General features: G+C 43.1%; 1 protein-coding gene across 18 annotated transcripts in view; it reads left to right on the forward strand.

Moving 5' to 3' along the window:
* MAP7D3 (MAP7 domain containing 3) overlaps window positions 1-18,762 on the forward strand; it is a 197,071-nt gene that overhangs the window by 81,591 nt on the left and 96,718 nt on the right. For 13 of the 18 annotated variants that reach the window (XM_077490429.1, XM_077490430.1, XM_077490435.1 and 10 more), the window contains exons 5-6: window positions 3,560-3,665; window positions 14,955-15,053. In XM_077490429.1, coding sequence (XP_077346555.1) covers window positions 3,560-3,665; window positions 14,955-15,053 — 205 coding nt within the window. The remainder of the gene's footprint in view (window positions 1-3,559; window positions 3,666-14,954; window positions 15,054-18,762) is intronic. The other 5 variants (XM_077490433.1, XM_077490439.1, XM_077490473.1 and 2 more) reach the window with 1 other exon arrangement.

The raw sequence follows: 18,762 nt of genomic DNA on the forward strand, positions 1-18,762 counted from the left end.
AGACCAGTTAGTGCTTGGCCTTCCGTACGTTTGTGGTGCGGCCCTGGATACACTTCCCTTGCTCTCCTGGGCATCAGTGTCAGCAGTTGTGCTGCGGCGCTTGATTTGGCTGAAATGTTGGTCTGTGGACCAGGCATCTAAGAAAGCCTTGACGGATCTACCCATCCTTGGTGAGCGGCTATTTGGAGCCTCGTTGGATGACATTATTAAGAATGTCACAGGTGAGAAGAGCACCTTGCTCCCACAGTCCAGGAAGAGTAAAGGGCCACACCGCAGACAAGGGCCCTCATTTTCCACTCAAGAGGCTTTTTAGTCTGCCTGGGACTTCAGCAAAACGCTCCCAGTCCGACAGGGTGACTACTGAGGGACAGCAGCGCCCCTGGACTCGCAAGCCTGCGAGCAAAAGTGCTTCCGCATGAAGGTTTGCCCCCACCCGTCACTCGGATGGGAGGTCGCCTTTGGGAGTTTTCAGCCCGGTGGGCCTCTCAGCTATCCGACCAATGGGTCTGCGAACTGATCTCATCGGGCTACAAGATAGAGTTCCTCTCTTGGCCACCAAACAGATTCTTCCCCTCCAGCGTACCCTTACTCCCAGCTCACCGGGAGGCCCTGTTGGGAGCAGTAAGGGACCTGCTAAGCCGCGGGGTGATAGTGCCAGTTCTGGAAACGGAAAGGTTTCAGGGGTTCTACTCCAATCTGTTTGTAGTTTCCAAAAAGGAAGTGGTATGTCCAATCTTGGACCTAAAAGCCCTCAATTGCTTTTTGAATGTACAGAGGTTCAGAATGGAATCGGTTCGCTCAGTAGTCGCTGCACTCCATCAGGGGACTCCCTGGCGTCTTTGGACATCCAGGACGAGTACTTGCACATACCCATATGCCTCAGACATCAGAGGTTTCTGCGATTTGCAGTAGGTGAAGACCACTACCAGTTTGTGGCTCTCCCCTTTTGGCTTGATTTCAGCACCCTAAGTCTGTACCAAGGTATTTGCTCCAATTTTGGCATTGTTGCGTCAACCGTGGATCGAAAACGTGGGTTACCTAGACGATCTCCTCCTGAGGGCAGCTTCTGCCTCAGAATTAAAGGATGTGGCAAACACCATGCAGGAATTTAGGTGGGTGTTGAGCCTCAAAAAGTCGGTGCTTGTGCCGACTCAGCGCTTGGAGTACCTAGGCTTACTGCTGGACTCCGTTGAAGCGAGAGTGTTTCTCCCTTCAGGCAAACTGCAGACTCTCAGAACCGCGGAGAAGCTGCTGATGCATGTGAGTCCTGGGTCTCAAGGCGGTACCGTACGCCAAATTTCACACCAGAGTCTTGCAGAAGGAAATATTGACAAAATGGGACAAATGTCCGTTATCCCTGGATTGACAGATTAGGCTAAGCCAGTTGGGGATTCTCTTCTCTGGTGGCTGAGATCTCCAGCACTTCAGTCCGGAAAGTTGTTCCTACCTCTGCATTGGACAGTGATCACAACAGACGCCAGCCTGACCGGCTGGGTGGAGTACTGGGAGTACAGTCCACCCAGGGCCTCTGGTCAAGGGACGAATCCAAGTTGCCGATCAATGTGCTGCGGGCAATCAGGCTATGCCTCTTCACATGGTCGATGAGCCTAAGAGGGCGTTCAATTAGGATCCAGTCAGACAACGCCACGGTGGTGGCATATGTCAACCACCAAGGCGGAACAAAAAGCTTGGCTGCAGCACGGGAGGTCACTCACATCCTTGGGTGGGCAGAGCAGCATGTACCGGCCCTGTTGGCTATATACATCCCGGGAGTAGAAAACTGGCAGGCGGTCTATCTAAGTCGCCAGATGCTGGACCCTGGAGAGTGGTCGTTGCATACGGAGGTGTTCAGGCTTCTGTGCCTGCGGTGGGGCACACCAAATGTAGATCACCTGGCCTCTTGGCTCAATCGAAAGGTGCGGAGGTTCCTATCCAGGACAAGAGATCCTTGGGTGGACACGTCAGACATGCTGGTGGCTCCATGGGATCAGTACCGACTGATCTAAGCTTTTCCTCCACTAAAACTGTTACCGCAGAGTGCAGGCTGAGGGTATTCCAGTGATACCGAGTGCCCCAGATTGGCCTCGGCATCCTTGGTACTAGTTCTACAAAGTGGTTGTAAGCGCATCTTCTGATGCCTGCTTTGGCCGCAAAGTTTTGCAGACAGCTGTGTAATGTTGCAATCTACACTTTCTTCTATTAAGAGAAAGTTACCTCTTTTGAATTTAATGCACTCTGATGCAAGTTCTACTGCGGTTGGTTCAGATGGTGACTCCCCCCGTTGGGGAGCACCTATGGTCCTATGGTTGTGAGTGAAGTTATGTTGCTGTTCCCACCCCTTGTTATGACACTGCTTGGGGACGTACGTATGGTCAAGGTTACTGGAGCTGTGTCCGTCAATGAACGAAAGAGAAAATAGGATTTTTGTACTCGCCGTAAAATCCTTTTCTCTGAAGTTCATTGACGGCACCCTCCCCTCCTATCGGTTTACGTTATACTGTTTGTTGACATACAGAGCTGCAGGAAGCAGGCTGAGGGGTTATTACCAGAGGGACCGGAACTGTAAAGTTCTGTTTTCACATGTATTACATGTTCTGCCTAGTCCTCTCCTGAAGGTAGCGTAATAACCCTACGGTCAAGATTACTGGAGCTGTGTCCGTCAATGAACTTCAGAGGAAAGGATTTCACGGTGAGTACAAAAATCCTATTTTTTCTCCGGCCACACAATAGGTTCCTTTTGGGGGGGGGGGGTCAGAAAAAGTCCTTGGGTTATAGACTGTCTAAACACTATATAAATAAATGTGTTTTATTTGCCAAGGATGACTGCATACGTTCATTCCAAAAAGTGTTGTGAATTCAAATGGCTTATTATAACTATTATTTATTTAAGGACCAACAGGCAAACTATGCTAAATAAGAACTTTCTACATCTTATGCTGTTTAGGATTGGCCATTTGCATTGACTGAACATAACCCAGAAATTATCCTACTATAGATTAATTACCAACTCCTAATTACTGGCATCATGTTCACCATATTATAAATTGTCAATGCCATCAAACCCATAATGAGTAGTGATCCTGGTTTCATTAGAGGATTATAAATATGCCCCTTAATTGATGGAATGAATGTAATTGCATCCAAATAGATTTGCACAATAGTATATTCCAAATTGGTCTGTACGTTGGAGTTTGTCATTTTTAAATCCTTTTTAAATCCTCTTTGGATAATTTCCTGCAGAAACACTGAATCTGTCATGTCACTTATAATTGATCATGATAAAGCTATCACATTTTCATATACATAAAAAAAAAAAATTGTCCTTAAATTAATATTTATTCTATAGATGCTGAGATGCTGCAATGGGCAAAACAGACACGTTTTGTCTGGTAATATTCAGGGGCTGCTGGAGACCTAGCAGTTGGATCCTTATGTTCATTTTGGTGCAGTATCATTGTGTATGAGGGAGGGTTTTGTAAAGTGACAATCAGAAGTAAATGTACATTTTAGGTGTTGAAGTCTCATGATATATTGTAACTAGATTACTTTCTTGTTGTAGGAACGCAGAGAAGCGACCTTAAGACGTACTCTTGAGCGTAGTAGCCAGTTAGATCAGAGGCAAAAACGATGGTCATGGGGTGGAGCGGGAGACGAAGATAAACCCAGTAAGTATGGTTATAGTGTATATTTATATATTTTTTTTATCTTTTGTCTGAATGATCTAAGCATCATTATGGTAAAGTGGCATAAAAATAATTTCCCCTCTTTTTTTTGAATACCAAAAAAATTAAAATACTGGGACTTTTTCTGGTGCTACAAATACATATACAGCGTATAAGAATACATTTTTAGAATTGTCCTTTTTATTGTACAAATTTCATAGAAATGCACAGAAGGAAATGGGTATGTGCTCCCACATCCCTGACAAGCCTTTTGTGGAATGATTGGTTGTCCTCTACATTGTAAGATGAGATCCATCATTCTTCAGGTTGCATTTTACTTTTAGGGGTGTTACCTGTCCTGGTCTAAAACACCTAGGTTCCATATTACTTTTATATACTTTTTGCATTTTTTTTTCTCACCAAAAATATGCAGAAGAATACATATCGGCCTAAACTGAGGAAAAAATTTGGATTTTTATAACAGCTTACCTGTAAAAATCATTTTCTTTGAGGTACATCACGGGACACAGAGCCATAGTAGTTACTATGTGGGTTATAGGCCACCTTCAGGTGATGGACACTGGCATGCCCTAAGACAAAAAGTGCCCTCTCTATACTGGGAGTTTTTTTGGCAGTGTCTAAGGTGTTGGCCACGAGTAAAGATGTGCTGTTCTGAGCTTTACTGGAGCAATCCTTGCTGGGGCTAGCCATGCTGACCGGATCTATTCAAGGTGTTTCTTCTGGCCCAATTGAATGGTACCCGGGCCTCGTATCTGAAGAAACAAGGTTTTTGCCTGTGAATTCTTCTTTTTTTTTTTTAGAGAGCTGGACCCCAGGATCCAGTACTTTTTGGTAGTAAGGCCATAAAGTTGTTGTTTTTTTTTTTTTTTTTTTTTTTTTTTTTACTGGCGGGATGGAACGTTGAAAAGAAATTTGTTCATTGTAGTTTGTTCCCACCATGGTTTCACCAGGCACCAGTGTTAATTTTAACATCAAATTTCGATTTAGTTGGTCAGTCTTTTGACTAAAATGCCATTTTAGTTTTGGTCCTATTTTGGTCATCTGAATTATTTTAGTCATAGTTTAGTTGACTAAAATCTAATGAGCTTAGTTAAATTGTAATGCATTATTTAAGCATTTCATTCTATACTCCTGGAGTAAAAATCTACTAACATATTATGGTATTAAGGTTTGAACATGCACTACAGACACATATTTAGCTGTTGTGATATGTAAGGTCTTTAGAAATAAAATCAAGTTTCATAAACAGAAATATTGCTTTTTGACAAACAGAAGTGCAACTTTAAAATAATTAAAAAAAATCTCTATACATTGAATGTGATGCCATTGCACATATTACCTGATTATATTACCAACAATATTAAGAAAAAAAAGAGAACTTCTTTCTTAGATTTTTTTTTTTTTTCTTTCAGCGGCTTAGTAACTGCCCCCTACTTATGCCTATGTGGTAATGCAGTGTTCATTTTGATGTTAATTGCTGAGAGGCATGTTGAGCCCATTGAATATTTTTTTCTTTTTTTGTCCTAAGTGATTGAAAAATGACAAAAAAAAAAAGTTTACAAAAAGTTGGCACTAAATGATATATTGCTCACACATGCCATGGTTCTATGTGGAATTGCACCCCAAAATACATTTTGCTGCTTCTCCTGAGTACGGAGATACTACATGTGTGGGACTTTTTGGGAGCCTAGCCGTATACGGCACCCTGCAAAACCAATCACCGCCTTCAGGATTTCTAAGGGTGCAAATTTTTGATTTCACTCCTCACTACCTATCACAGTTTCGAAGGCCATAAAATGCCAAAATAGCACAACCCCCCCCCCCCCCCAAATGACCCTATTTTGGAAAGTAGACACCCCAAGCTATTTGCTGAGAGGCATGTTGAGTCCATGGAATATTTAATATTTTGCCACAAGTTGCGGGAATATTACAAACTTTTTTTTTTTTTGCACAAAGTTGTCACTAAATGATATATTGCTCACACATGCTATGAGCATATGTGAAATTACACCCCAAAATACATTTTGCTGCTTCTCTTGAGTACATGGATCCCACATGTGTTGGACTTTTTGGGAGCCTAGCTGCGTACGGGGCCCTGAAAACCAATCACCATCTTCAGGATTTCTAAGGGTGCAAATTTTTGATTTCACTCCTCACTACCTATCACAGTTTCGAAGGCCATAAAATGCCAAATTAGCACAAAACTCCCCCAAATGACCCCATTTTGGAAAGTAGACACCCCAAGCTATTGGCTGAGAGTCATGGTGAGTATTTTACAGCTCTCATTTTGTTTTTGAAAATGAAGAAATTTAAAGAAAAAAACATATTTTTATTCTTTTTTCAAATTTCAAAACTTGGTGACAAAAAGCGAGATCTGCAAAATGCTCACCATACCTTTCAGCAAATAACTTGGGGTGTCTACTTTCCAAAATGGGGTCGTGGGGGGGGGGGGGTGTGCCATCTGGGCATTCCATGGCCTCCGAAACTGTGATTGACAGTGAGGAGTGAAATAAAAAACACCCTTAGAAAGCCTGAAGGCGGTGCTTGGATTTTGGGGTCATGTGTGCGACTAGGTTCCCAAAAAGTCCCACACGTGGTATCCCCCTTCTCAGGAGAAGCGACAGAATGTATTTTGTTGTATAATTCCACATATGCCCATGGCATGTTTTGAGCAATATATCATTTGGTGACAAATTTGCGCAACTTGTGTCAAAATATAAAATATTCCATGGACTCGACATGCCTCTCAGCAAATAGCTTGGGTTGTCTACTTTCCAAAACGGGGTCATTTTGGGGGGGGGGTTTGAACTGTCCTTACATTTTATGCACAACATTTAGAAGCTTGTCACACATCACCCACTCTTATAACCACTTGAAGACAAAGCCCTTTCTGACACTTTTTGTTTACACAAAAACACATTTTTTATTTGCAAGAAAATTACGTTGAACCCCCAAACATTATATATTTTTTTTTAAAGCAAAGGCCCTACAGATTAAAATGCTGGGTATTGCATTTTTTTCCACACCGTATTTGCGCAGCGATTTTTCAAACGCATTTTTTTTGTGAAAAAAATACACATTTTTTTTTATTTTTAATGCACTAAAACACACTATATTGCCCAAATTTTGGATGATATAAAAAAGATGATCTTAGGCCAAGTACATGGATACCAAACATGACATTCTTTAAAATTGCGTACAAACGCGCAGTGGCGACAAACTACATACATTTTAAAAGCCTTTACAGGTTAGATTTACAGAGGATGTCTACTGCTAATATTACTGCCCTTGATCTGACCTTCGTGGTGATAACTCACATGCATGGTGCAATTGCTGTTTAAATATGATGCCAGAACGACGCTTGCGTTCGCCTTTGCGCAAGAGCAGGGGGGACAGGGGTGCTTTTGATTTTGCTTTTTTATTTTATTTTTAAATAGTTCCTTCAATTTTTTTTTAGGTAGTGATGGGTACTCTTCTTTTTTTTTTTTTTTTTTTTTTTAATTGGGGTCTATTAGACCCTAGATCTTTTCTCTGCCCTCAAAGCATCTGACCACACCAAGATCGGTGTGATAAAATGCTTTCCCAATGGAGCTATTTATATCCGGGAGGGGGGGGGACATTCCCTCCCACTGCTTGTAAAAGCAGTCTAGAGGCTAAATAGCCGCTAGGATTGCTTTTACATGAAAGCCAATCACTGGCTGAAAAGAATGATACCAAGATATGATACCTAAACCCGCAGTCATCATTCTGGTATAACCATTCAAAGTCCAGCAACATACCAGTACGTTGCTGGTCCTCGTTGGACATATATTGTAATCTTCTTCTTTTTTTTTTTTTCATGCAGCCTGTTGGCTGAACGAAAAAAAGAGATAGATCGGTGGGTATGCCCACCATTAGAATACCTCCCTTCATCCACCCACTTCTAATGATGGGCATACATGCACCATTTATATATGCTGACGCATGGGGGCATCCTCCTGCAAAAAATGTATGCCACGTACACTCGGTTGAACTTTTCCACAGGCAAGCCCTCCGTCAGGATTTCGACTGTATGTACGCGGCATTAGGAGCAAAATCGCTCCTCCGCCCCTGCTGCTCCCATGCTTCAGCATATATGCTCTTTCTTTTAATTTTATTTTTTAACTGTGGTGGTGAAATCAGCTCCTACAGCACTGGAGTCACGGCTTTATGTATCGTGGGAGCAAACGCTGTTGCTGTCAAGATAAATAAATCTGCGCTGCAGCTGAATGGCGCACCTGAAAACAAAAAAAATGGTTAACGATAAAACACAGTGAAGAGTAAAGTATAAAAAAAGACATACCTGAAAAGCAAGCATGATAAAACATAATAAAATATTGCAGAATAGAATACAGTAAAAAAAGAGCAACAATAGAGAGAGAACAATAAAACTACAACAATTTTTGGTTTATATATATATATAGATAGATAGATGTATAGATAGATAGATGTATAGATAGATGTATAGATAGATAGATGTATATATATGTGTATATATATATATATATATATATATATATATATATATATATATATATATATATATTTGTAACTGTAACGTTTCGGGTCTCTCAAAATGCGATGGCATCTGTAAGTGTGTCCTAGCCTGTGAAATGCTGTACCCTACGCTAAAACTTTGTGGTAGCATTCAAAACATTCACCAATGCAAAGACCAGGATTGCCAGGACAGCGAGGACATTAATAACAGGTGTCACGCCTACATCCGCACTTGGAACAGACACGACATCTTATTTGGGGGGTTCGTTGGGTAGGGGTACTCTAGAGGACATACGGAAAATGCTTCTCGTGCAGCCGGCTTACTGCATTTGGTTGGGAATGGTGAGGTGCAGAACCGTCTGTATACAGAAGGTCTGTGACAATCTTTCTGGAATAAAAGAAAGGATAAAGTCCCTCCTGAAGCTCTGTATAGCACATGAGCATTCAGCAAAGCCAATTGAAATAAGTAAACAGACACTTTTTTGTACCAGCGTCTGGCCTTACGGGCAACTAGATACTGCACCAACAACTGGTCATTGAGGTCCACCCCTCCATATTTTGGTTATATTTGTGGACACGGGGGTTTCTCCACAACACCAGTCGCCGTATGAATTTGGACTGTCGTGTCTGCATGAAGGGAGGTAAGAACGAAAACATTCTTATTATCCTTACACTTCATAGCGAGTAAGTTATTACACTGCAAGCAGGCTCTCTCCCCCAGCCTAAGACGGGAATCTACAAGCCCCTGGGGAAGCCCCAGCGATTAAGTCGCTCAGTGCCACATGCTCCAATCTGCTGATCAAACAAATGACTAAACGGGGCACGCTCGTGTAATAATTGCCCACGTACAAGTGGTACCCCTTTCCGAATAAGGGTGACACCAAGTTCCACACTATCTTGCCAGCGCTCCCTATGTAATCTGGGCAGTTCTCCGGCTCTACGTAACTATCTTTTCCCTCATAAACTGTAAAGCTCCATGTATAGCCTGTTGCCCTGTCACATAACTTATAGAGCTTGACCCCGTATCTAGAACGCTTGTTCGAAATGCACTGTTTGAATGACAAGCGGCCAGAACATTTAATCAGGGACTCAACGCAGACAACTTGATGGGGAATAAACAAGGCTGCAAAACGTTGGTTGAAGTGGTTTGAGGGGCCAAATTTTGTAAAGCCGATCGTATTCAGGGTCTCCACGAGGGCGACAAAGTTCATTGTCGTTGAAGTGCATGAACCGCAAGATCTGCTCGTATTGTTTCCTGGACATGGAGTTAGAGAACACGGGCATATGTCAAACGGATGCGTGGACAAATATGTCCACAACATCATGAATTTATGTGTGCCCATGTTGAGGCAAAGGCCCAGAAAGGTCTTAAATTCGGAAACCGTAATTGGTTTCCAATCTCTGGCAAGGGAAGGCAACTGGGGATTAGCGGTAATGTGTTGACCAGCATATAAATTAGTTTGGTCCACAATAGATCTATAGAGATCTTCTGTGAAAAACAACAATAAAAATCAAGTGGCGTAAAATCAGCTGTTTCCACCTGAATACTGGGTTGGCCAGTAAATGGGGGAAGTACTGGTGCTGCATAATTGGTGGGCACCCAATCAGGATTGGCAAATTCTGCAGGAAGGGCACTATGGGAACGACGGGCCTGCCTTTGTCTTCTTCTTGGTGGTAGCGGGACACTACTTGTGCTTGCCACCTCATCAGCTTGAACTGCACTTATGGGACTCTCCACGTCACCACGTGTTACTGCAGTGCTGGATGTACGTCTAGGGTGTACTAGGCCGCTGGTGCTTGCCAGTTCACCAGAAGGATAAGTGGTGCTAGTACTGGCTCTCTGCTCCATACGAGGGACTTGCGGTTCTTGCACCTCAACAACATCAGAAGATCGGGGTCCGGTACGCCTAACCTTAGCAGGGACCTCACCTTCGTCGTCAGAGCTATCTGTCATGCGGCCGCTGTCCTCTACAGGATCGTATTCTGAGCCTGAATCTGACAGATGAGTAACTTCCTCTTCGCTATCTGTCATGCTCAGAAACGTGTAGGCCTCTTCACTAGTGTGCCTTCGATTTGCCATTTTGGGCTCTAAATTTAGTTGTACACTAGTAAGATTCACAGGTAAAAAAGCACCTAGGCTGTCAGCGACTGTATAAAATGCTACCAAAAAAAACTGTAAGCGATCGCAGGGATCAGGCCTGACTCTGCCAACGCTGCAGTTATGTGTGTTGTGTTTTGTAAGTGACCGTGATCGATCGATACTGCACTTGGGTGGGCTGGGCGGAGGGGCAAAACGCAGGTGCTAGCAGATATCTGGACTGATCCCGATAACCATGCGTTTTTTGGAACCCCTAAACTGCTGGGGACTCTAGTATAGATCTGATCAGATATTGATCTGTTCAGATACTATACCACTAAGGGAGGTGTATGCTTTGAGCGTGGGTTTTAGGGGTACTGGCACTAGCCTAGCGATGCCCGGGGAGACGCAGACCCTATCTGTCCCTAAGACCGAATTGATATCACCCGCCGGGCGATCAGGGGGTTAAACCTTTATTGGGTAATAAATGGCGGGTGCCCGGATGCTATAAAAAGCAAACAAACTAACCAGCATCACTCGTAACACTTATACGGTGATCACTGGTGAAAGGGTTAACTGTAGGGGCAATTAGGGGGTTAAAAACTTTATTAGGTAGTAAATGGGGGTACCTGACGCTATATAAAAACCTGACGGGGAACCTAAATAAAGATATAACTAACTGGCTAACCAGCGTCACCAGTGACACTTATACGTGTGTTGGTGCACTTACTTGGATGTCTTCTCTCCTCGCCGTCTGGTCAAAATGACCGCCATGAGGAGAGTGACATCACTTCCTCCTGCCTGTGTTTACACTACACAGGTAGGAGAAGCTTCTCATTCGCCTGGAGCGTTCGCGAGGGGTTGGACAGAAACCAACGGCCGTCCCCTCGTCCCGGATCGCTCCTGAAGCGCAATGGACCGCCGCCAGCGGGAGGAGGTCCGATCTGACCCCCCACCCGCTGGAATGCAGGCACGTACGGGTACGTGATTGTGCCTGTCTGTGCCATTGTCTCGACGTATATCTTCAGGCGGCGGTCCTTAACTGGTTAAAGAACAAATTCAGATCTTTTTCCAAATTTTCCAATACAGCATGATCATGCAAGAGTGATTCATCCACCCTCCAGGATCTTTGCCTAACCAGTATATCCTTCATATTCAAGCTTGCTAAAACCGGAGCATGATTCGAGAGGGTGATTGACTTCACCTCTACCTTTTAATCGATGGACCCTCTAAAAGCTGATGGGCTAGAGAAATTAACTTGAGAATAATATGTGAAAGCCCTCCCCTTAGGAAGCATAATACTCTATGCCTCCACTAAATGCTGCCGATACAGTTTTTGTTTGACAGGTTTAAGGTTTTTCCCTATTGAATGTAAAGCGATTGGTTGAGTATCGAGAGTTGGATCAAGCACAAAATTAAAGTCTCCTGCCATAATAACTTCCCCCTCCTTAAAATTACCGTATTTATCGGCGTATAACACGCACACCAAGTTTGGGAGGAAAGTGTAAGGAAAAAAACTTACATTTAACCCTTTCATGACTAAGCCTATTTTTGGCATTTGGTGTTTACAAGTTAAAATCCATATTTTTTGCTAGAAAATTACTTGGAACCCCCAAACATTATATATATTTTTTTAGCAGAGACTAGAGAATAAAACAGCGATTGTTGCAATATTTTGTCACACGGTATTTGCGCAGCGGTGTTTTAAACGCAACTTTTTGGGAAAAGGGACACTTTCATGAAGTAAAAAAAACGAAACCGTAAAATTAGCCCAATTTTTTTGCGTAATGTGAAAGATAATGTTACGCCGAGTAAATAGATACCAAACATGTCGCACTTTATAATTGCACGCACTCGTGGATTGCCGACAAAGTACGGTACCTAAAAATCTCAATAGGCGACGCTTTAATTTTTTTTTACGGTTACCAGGTTAGCGTTGCAGAGGAGGTCTAGTGCTAGAATTATTGCTCTCGCTCTGCCGATCGCGGCGATACCTCATATGTGTGATTTGAACACCGTTTACATATGCGGGCGCGACTTCCGTATGCATTTTCTTTGCTTTGCGAGCTCGCAGGGACGGCGGGCGCTTTAAAAACATTTTTTTTATTTATTTGAAAATGAATAAATTGTTTTAAAAAATAAAATAAAATTTGATCACTTTTATTGCTGTCATAAGGAATGTAAACATCCCTTGTGACAGTAAAAGGTGGTGACAGGTACTCTTTATGGAGGGATCGGGGGTCTAAAAGACCCCCCACCCCTCCTTTACACTTCAATGTATTCAGATCGCCGAAAACGGCGATTCTGAATACCGTATATCTTTTTAAAACCGGGGCCATTGACAGCCGAGTAAACGGGAAGTGACGTCGCTTCCGTGTTTACTGAGGAGACTGGAACTAAGCCACTTACGGCTTCGTTCCGATGCCTCCGGCTGCTGGGGAGGAACTGGATCGCGAATCGGTGCTCCCGATCGAGCGGGAGCACTGGTAACAGCGGGGGGGGGGGGGGGTTGTCCCCTCCCTCTCCTCCGGCATAACAGCCGAGCGGCTTTTAGCCGCTTTGGTTGTTATGGCTGGAAAGCCAATGGCTCACTGAACAAAACAGTACCGGGATGATGCCTGCAGGTGCGGGCATCATCCCGGTATACCCCCCAGAAGCCGAGTACGCACATCTGCGTACGCTCGGCGGGAAGGGTTTAAGGGGTTAAATGCCCATCAATGCAGCCTTATCAGTGTCCATTTGCAGCCTGGTGTCTTTGCAGCCTTGTTTAAATTTGGCGCAGATTTCCACTGATCCTCTCGCATTCCCGCCCAGTCCCATCTTATGATGGACATAACAGGTCCAATGGCGGGACTGTGAGCGGAGCCGAGCACCGCCGAGATACACATAGCCGAGTGTACTTGGCTTCACTCACAGTCACGCCCAGTCCATGTGTTATGTCCATCATAGGGCAAGACTGGGCATGACTGTGAGAGGAGCCGTGTATCTCGGTGGCACTCGCTCCTCCGCTCACATCGGGAGGGAATCGGCATGTAACGCATACCCACAATTTTCCCCTGATTTTTAGAGGAAAAAAATGCGTGTTATACGCCGATAAATACGATATTTAATTTACACAATATCTTTCTCAAAAAAAGGGCAGTAAATAGTAACAAATGTATACTCATTATTAAACAGGGAGCCCTTAATAGATACCTTCCTTCAGAATTGGCCTCCATTGCTTTTAAAGTAAATGGTGTATTCCTATCAAAACCAATTGCTATTGATTTAGATCTTTTATTCGGAGAATATCCGTGAAACCAAACTGGGAAACATGGATGGCTGGATGAGTATGCCGAGTATGGATGGTAAGCTGAGGAGGGATGGATGGCTCACATATCGGCACTGTGGGCACTACACATCCAGCCCACAGCGCTGATGCCACTGATCTCTCCCCTCACACTATACCAATCTGTACGGAGAGGAGAGCGAGGAACCGGACATAACAGTGATGACGTGGTAAACACCCGCTATCCGTGCCCGTGATGTGCCTGTTCCTCTGGACCTGGCGGTCACTGATGTTCTCAGAGGGCGTTCTGGGAGGCAGTCAATGTATGCCCTCCCAGAGTTATCGAGCCTCGCTGTAGCTGTCATTTGGCTAAAGCGTGGTCAGCAAGCGGTTAAAATAAAATAAATGCACCTTTCTTTTGCAGGTAAAAAAAATTTACATTTATTTCTTGTTGCAGCAGCCAGTAAAGCATTGCACCAGCGATCAAGAGATCGCTGATTCTATGCAGGTCTTCCTCGTATGAGAAAGCCGATATATCCTGACAGGAGGAATCGATGAACTACCACAGCGCTTCACAGCTCCATGAACTTTGTATCATTAAAGTACATCAACAGAGATTATCTTCAGAGAAAACATGCCAAAATGATCAGTAGATCCAAAGATACAGGCATCTGAAAACATAATCTCAAACTATCCCAAAAATAACTCCCAATCCCAGTACCTCTATATCTGTTTTTATGTGTTTATAGATACCTCACTTGGCCATAAGAGGCTTAAAAAGTGTGAGGAAGGGCAGAAGCTTAGGTTAAGGTAAAATTGGAATTTCCAGTTAACACGGCTATCTTTCTCTGCATATGCTGAATGTAGCCTTGGTTTATGCAATGTTCATTATATACAATGCCTTTGAAACATATTTATATCCTTTAAAATTTTCCACATTTTCTCATGTTACGACCTAAAATGTAAATGTATTTTATTGGGATTTTATATGATGGACCAACGCAAAGTGGCACATAATTGTGAAGTTGAAGGAAAATAAAGGGTTTTCAAATTTTCTCTGACCCGAGAAGAGGAGGATCCAGACTGCTCTGTGCAAAATCAACTGCATAGAGGAGGTAAGTATAAACGTGCACGCGTGTGTGTGTGTTTTTTTTTTTTTTTTTTTTTTTTTAACCTTTTACAATCGCTTTAAAAATGTAATTGAAGGAAAGGGAGCTAGATAACATTTTCCCATCCCTTTCACTTATAGATGCCCAAATGATCTGTACATTTTGTGTGTCGTGTCTTTCTACAGAATGTGAATGTAATGACTATATGATTTTTGTATTCGATAATTTGCTTATTGTTATTAAAAACACATTCAAAGATGTGACTGTTCTTGTCCACCTGTCTACATTATGTCCTCACATAGGTGCCCCAGGAAATGGTTCTCCCAGCTCTGTAGATAATAATATAATCAAAAATACTTCCACTGCTGTGGCACAAGCAGAAGATAAGAGTGGACCTAGTGGTATATATTTGTGTTTTCCTGCCTTTATTAACCTCCAACACTAGCTATCCTTTAATTTGTTTTTTATGGTGTACCTGTCACCCGCAAAGAGTACAGGAAGTAATTTTGTGACCGTAACAGTATTCAGGCGATCACTTGAAACCGATTACTAGTGGCACCATTTTGCTCAGTTTTCTTTTGCTCTAGGCTGCAGCATTGGCTTCTCTGTTACATATGGGCAACAGGTACACCCAACCGAGGCTCAGGCTGGTTGTTTATCGCATCTATTAACATTGTGTTTTCTTTACATTGTTTACATGTTGCTAGCATGCTTTTAAAAAGGTTTTATTTTTCCTCTGCATGGTTTTAATATCCCCATCACAAAATCTCCAGGCAACATAACTGGACATTAAACATTTATCTGGCAGTTTATTTGTAGGTGAAAGGTTAAACCCAAACCTAGTATGGATACTGGGCTGTTCACGACAATCGGCCTTAAAAGCTTTTCTGTGGTCAAAATGTAAAATTCTATATTAATTTCCACATTGTATTTTAATCATTTCTAACTTACTGCTATAAATCTGAACTATCTTGAATTTGTAAACTTCCTTTGTAAAGATCACCACACATTCTTTCTTGAATTCTATGACACATAGTCCCTATACTTAGTTGATAGGCATTGCAGTGTCACAGGATGCACAGAGCCTGTCAGTCAGGAGGTAGCCTTTGAAGCCTTTCAACGCCTCCCATTCAAGCCTATGGTAATGCTTCACAAATGCTCTGGCAGGCAGTTGTGGGGTGGTTGCTGGCTGTTGAGGTTCTTTTTTTTTTCGTTTTTTTGTTTTTTTAACTGTAATAGAGTAGGCATTTGTGGACCAGTTTTGACACGCCTTAATGCTCCAAAACTGCCCATAGGGCATTTGGGGAGCATTTTTAATTCCTCATTATTGCTTGTAAAATGCCAGTCTAATGCACATACTAAAGCTCATTAATGCGAATAACGCCCATACTAACGCTATACAAGTGTTTAAGTGTTAGACATTTAGTCAAATGTGAACAAGTCCTCACAGAGATGCTGAGAAGAGGTTCAGGAGGCTGAGTCAGTACAGTAATCGCAGCTTGCAGGCAGCAAGGTACCATGAGATATATAGTCCTTAGAAATTGAAAGTAAATGGCAGACCAGAAGCTGCAAAGCACGCAAAGAATCCTTGAAGTTGAAAGAGCCTGCAGACCTCACAACAGGAAAGGAGTTTTTTCAATAAATCTTTTAGTAGATTGTCAAAAATAACTATCGTTTGTATTGCTATTGCAATGCTGATGTTAAATGAAAATTATATGCTGTGATCATGGATTTCCTTTAGGTCATTCAAATAAATACTAGGGCAAATGTATCTGTAGCCTTGTACAGAAAATCTACACAAATCGAAAGGTTTCCGTGCAAATTCCGTGTATATAGAATGCAGTGTCAAAAGTGGGCATACACCTTGTGTGCTAGTTGGATAACTATTTTAAAAGTTCACACCAGATGCAGTTCCGTGCGCTTTTTTTTTTTTTCTGCGCAAAAAATGCATGCACAGTGTTTTCCATGTATTCCAATGGCTCTAATGCAATCAGTTCCAGTAAGTCAGTTTCTGCACCGGAAACTGACTGCACTGGTGTGAACTAGAGCCATTGGAATACATGGAAAACTCTGTGCATGCATGTTTAGGGCCAGTTCACACCACAAACGTGCACTCCTACTTTCCAGATCCGTTTTTGCTTACAGTTCACACCACACGCAGTTCCAGTGCTTTTTTTTTTTTTACACACTTTGCTAGATTCCAGTACAGTTCTGTGCAGAAAAAATGTCGCATGCTCTTTTTTTTTTTTTTTTCCTGCACAGCAAACTGACTGCACTGGTGTAAACTAGAGCCATTGGAATACATGGAAAACGCTGCATGGATTTTTATTGTAGAAATAAAGTGCACAGAACTGCATCTGGTGTGAACTAGCACTTGGGTAAATTGATAGGGGAATATAACGGCAAACTAACTGCAGGTATTAGTTGGAATGCTAAAATTTGCAGAATTATGATCTGTAGCTGGCTAACCCTCTTCTTAGGCTCTATTCACATCTGTGCATGTTGCTTTTGAGTGTTTTTGCGGTGCTTGTCGCGTTTTTGCCGCGTTTTGTGGGGTTTTTTTTTTTTACACGGTGGTTGCTTAGCAACCAGATATATACAGTAAAAAAAAAAAGAAAAACGCAAATCGCAGCAAAATCGCAGTAAAAACTCGGTACTTGTGTTTTTGATGCAGGTCCATTGACTTCTATTACATGCAAAACGCTGCATTTTGCATGAAAAAAAGTCCCCGACCCTTTCCAAATACGCAGAGGCACAAAAATGCATTGATGTGAACATGTTCCATAGGAACCCATGTTAAAAAAAATTTCCCTGCATTTCTGCAAAATGCATCAAAAAACGCATTAGTGTTAATCAAGCCTTAGGCTCGCACATTTCTTTCATAGTCCCTCGAGTCTCACCACCACAGTCTATGGTTCAAACTGAAAGCGAATATTGCTTTGTTCGAACTTCTCAAGAACATTGGCACAAAATGCAATAAGCTGAGTAAACAGTACAAGCTTTTCAGCCATTATGCTGCACGAGGATAAACATGCTACATATTTTCTACAGTCTGAAGCTTGAATATTAAAGTGGTTGTAAACCCTTACAAACCACTTTGACCTACAGGTAAGCCTAGATTAAGGCTTACCTGTAGGTCCAAGCAATATCTCCTAAACCTATATGGTTTAGGAGATATTTGCCCGAAAATGGGCACCGCTGTCTACGGCGCATGCGCCGTAGACAGCGGCGCGCAGGCGCACTAAACGCGGCAGTTCCAAGAATGGAGCTGCCGCATTTGTCGACTCCCGTGCGCATGCGCGGGAGTGACGTCATCGCGGCTTCGCCGAATGACAGCGGCGGAGCTGCGAGACGCGACTCGCATGCGCGGGAGTGACGTCATCGCGGCTTCGCCGCTGTCATTCGGCGGAGCTGCGAGACGCCACCAGCAAGATGGATGCGGCGGACTACAGGGGACAGCGGCGACTTCGCTGGCTCCTGTGTCAGGTAAGTGACACATAATGGGCTACTATGCGATGCATAGTAGTCCATTATGCTTTACCTTTGCAGGGAAAAAAAAGTAACTCATCAGGGTTTACTTCCTCTTTAAGTATTGTATCACAAGAGCTACCTAAATAAAAACCATTAACATTGACCTACTGTATATCCTTTAGGCTGGGTTCACACTGAAGCGATGCGGGAACGCCGCGAATTCGCGGCGGGTTCCCGCATCGCATGCCTCACGCCGGCAGTTCACACTGCCCTATGCGGACTGCTGGGAGTGTCAGTGAAACCTTAATGACACCCCCAGATCAGTTCGCATATCGCAGTGCGATCTGAAAACTCAGACAGGAATCGGATCGCATGGTGTGAACACCCATGCGATCCGATTCTGCTGCGGACCAAAAAAAGGGTCCTGTGCGAGTTTGGAGCGGGTGCGATGCGAATTCAGCCATACTATCTGTATGGCTGAACTCGCATCGCACAGAGATCGGATGTGATTTGCACTGCAGTGCGGTGCGAATCACATCCGGTTCTCGCTGCCGCAGCGGTGTGAACCCAGCCTCAGACCCGATAAACACTTGAATATTCAAATCCTTTTAATTTGCACAAGATCCACAGGTTTTTGTT

Source organism: Lithobates pipiens, unplaced genomic scaffold (assembly GCF_037356315.1).
Source record: "Lithobates pipiens isolate NorthernLeopardFrog02 unplaced genomic scaffold, aLitPip1_a1.2 Scaffold_1, whole genome shotgun sequence".
Classification (NCBI taxonomy): Eukaryota; Metazoa; Chordata; class Amphibia; order Anura; family Ranidae; genus Lithobates; species Lithobates pipiens.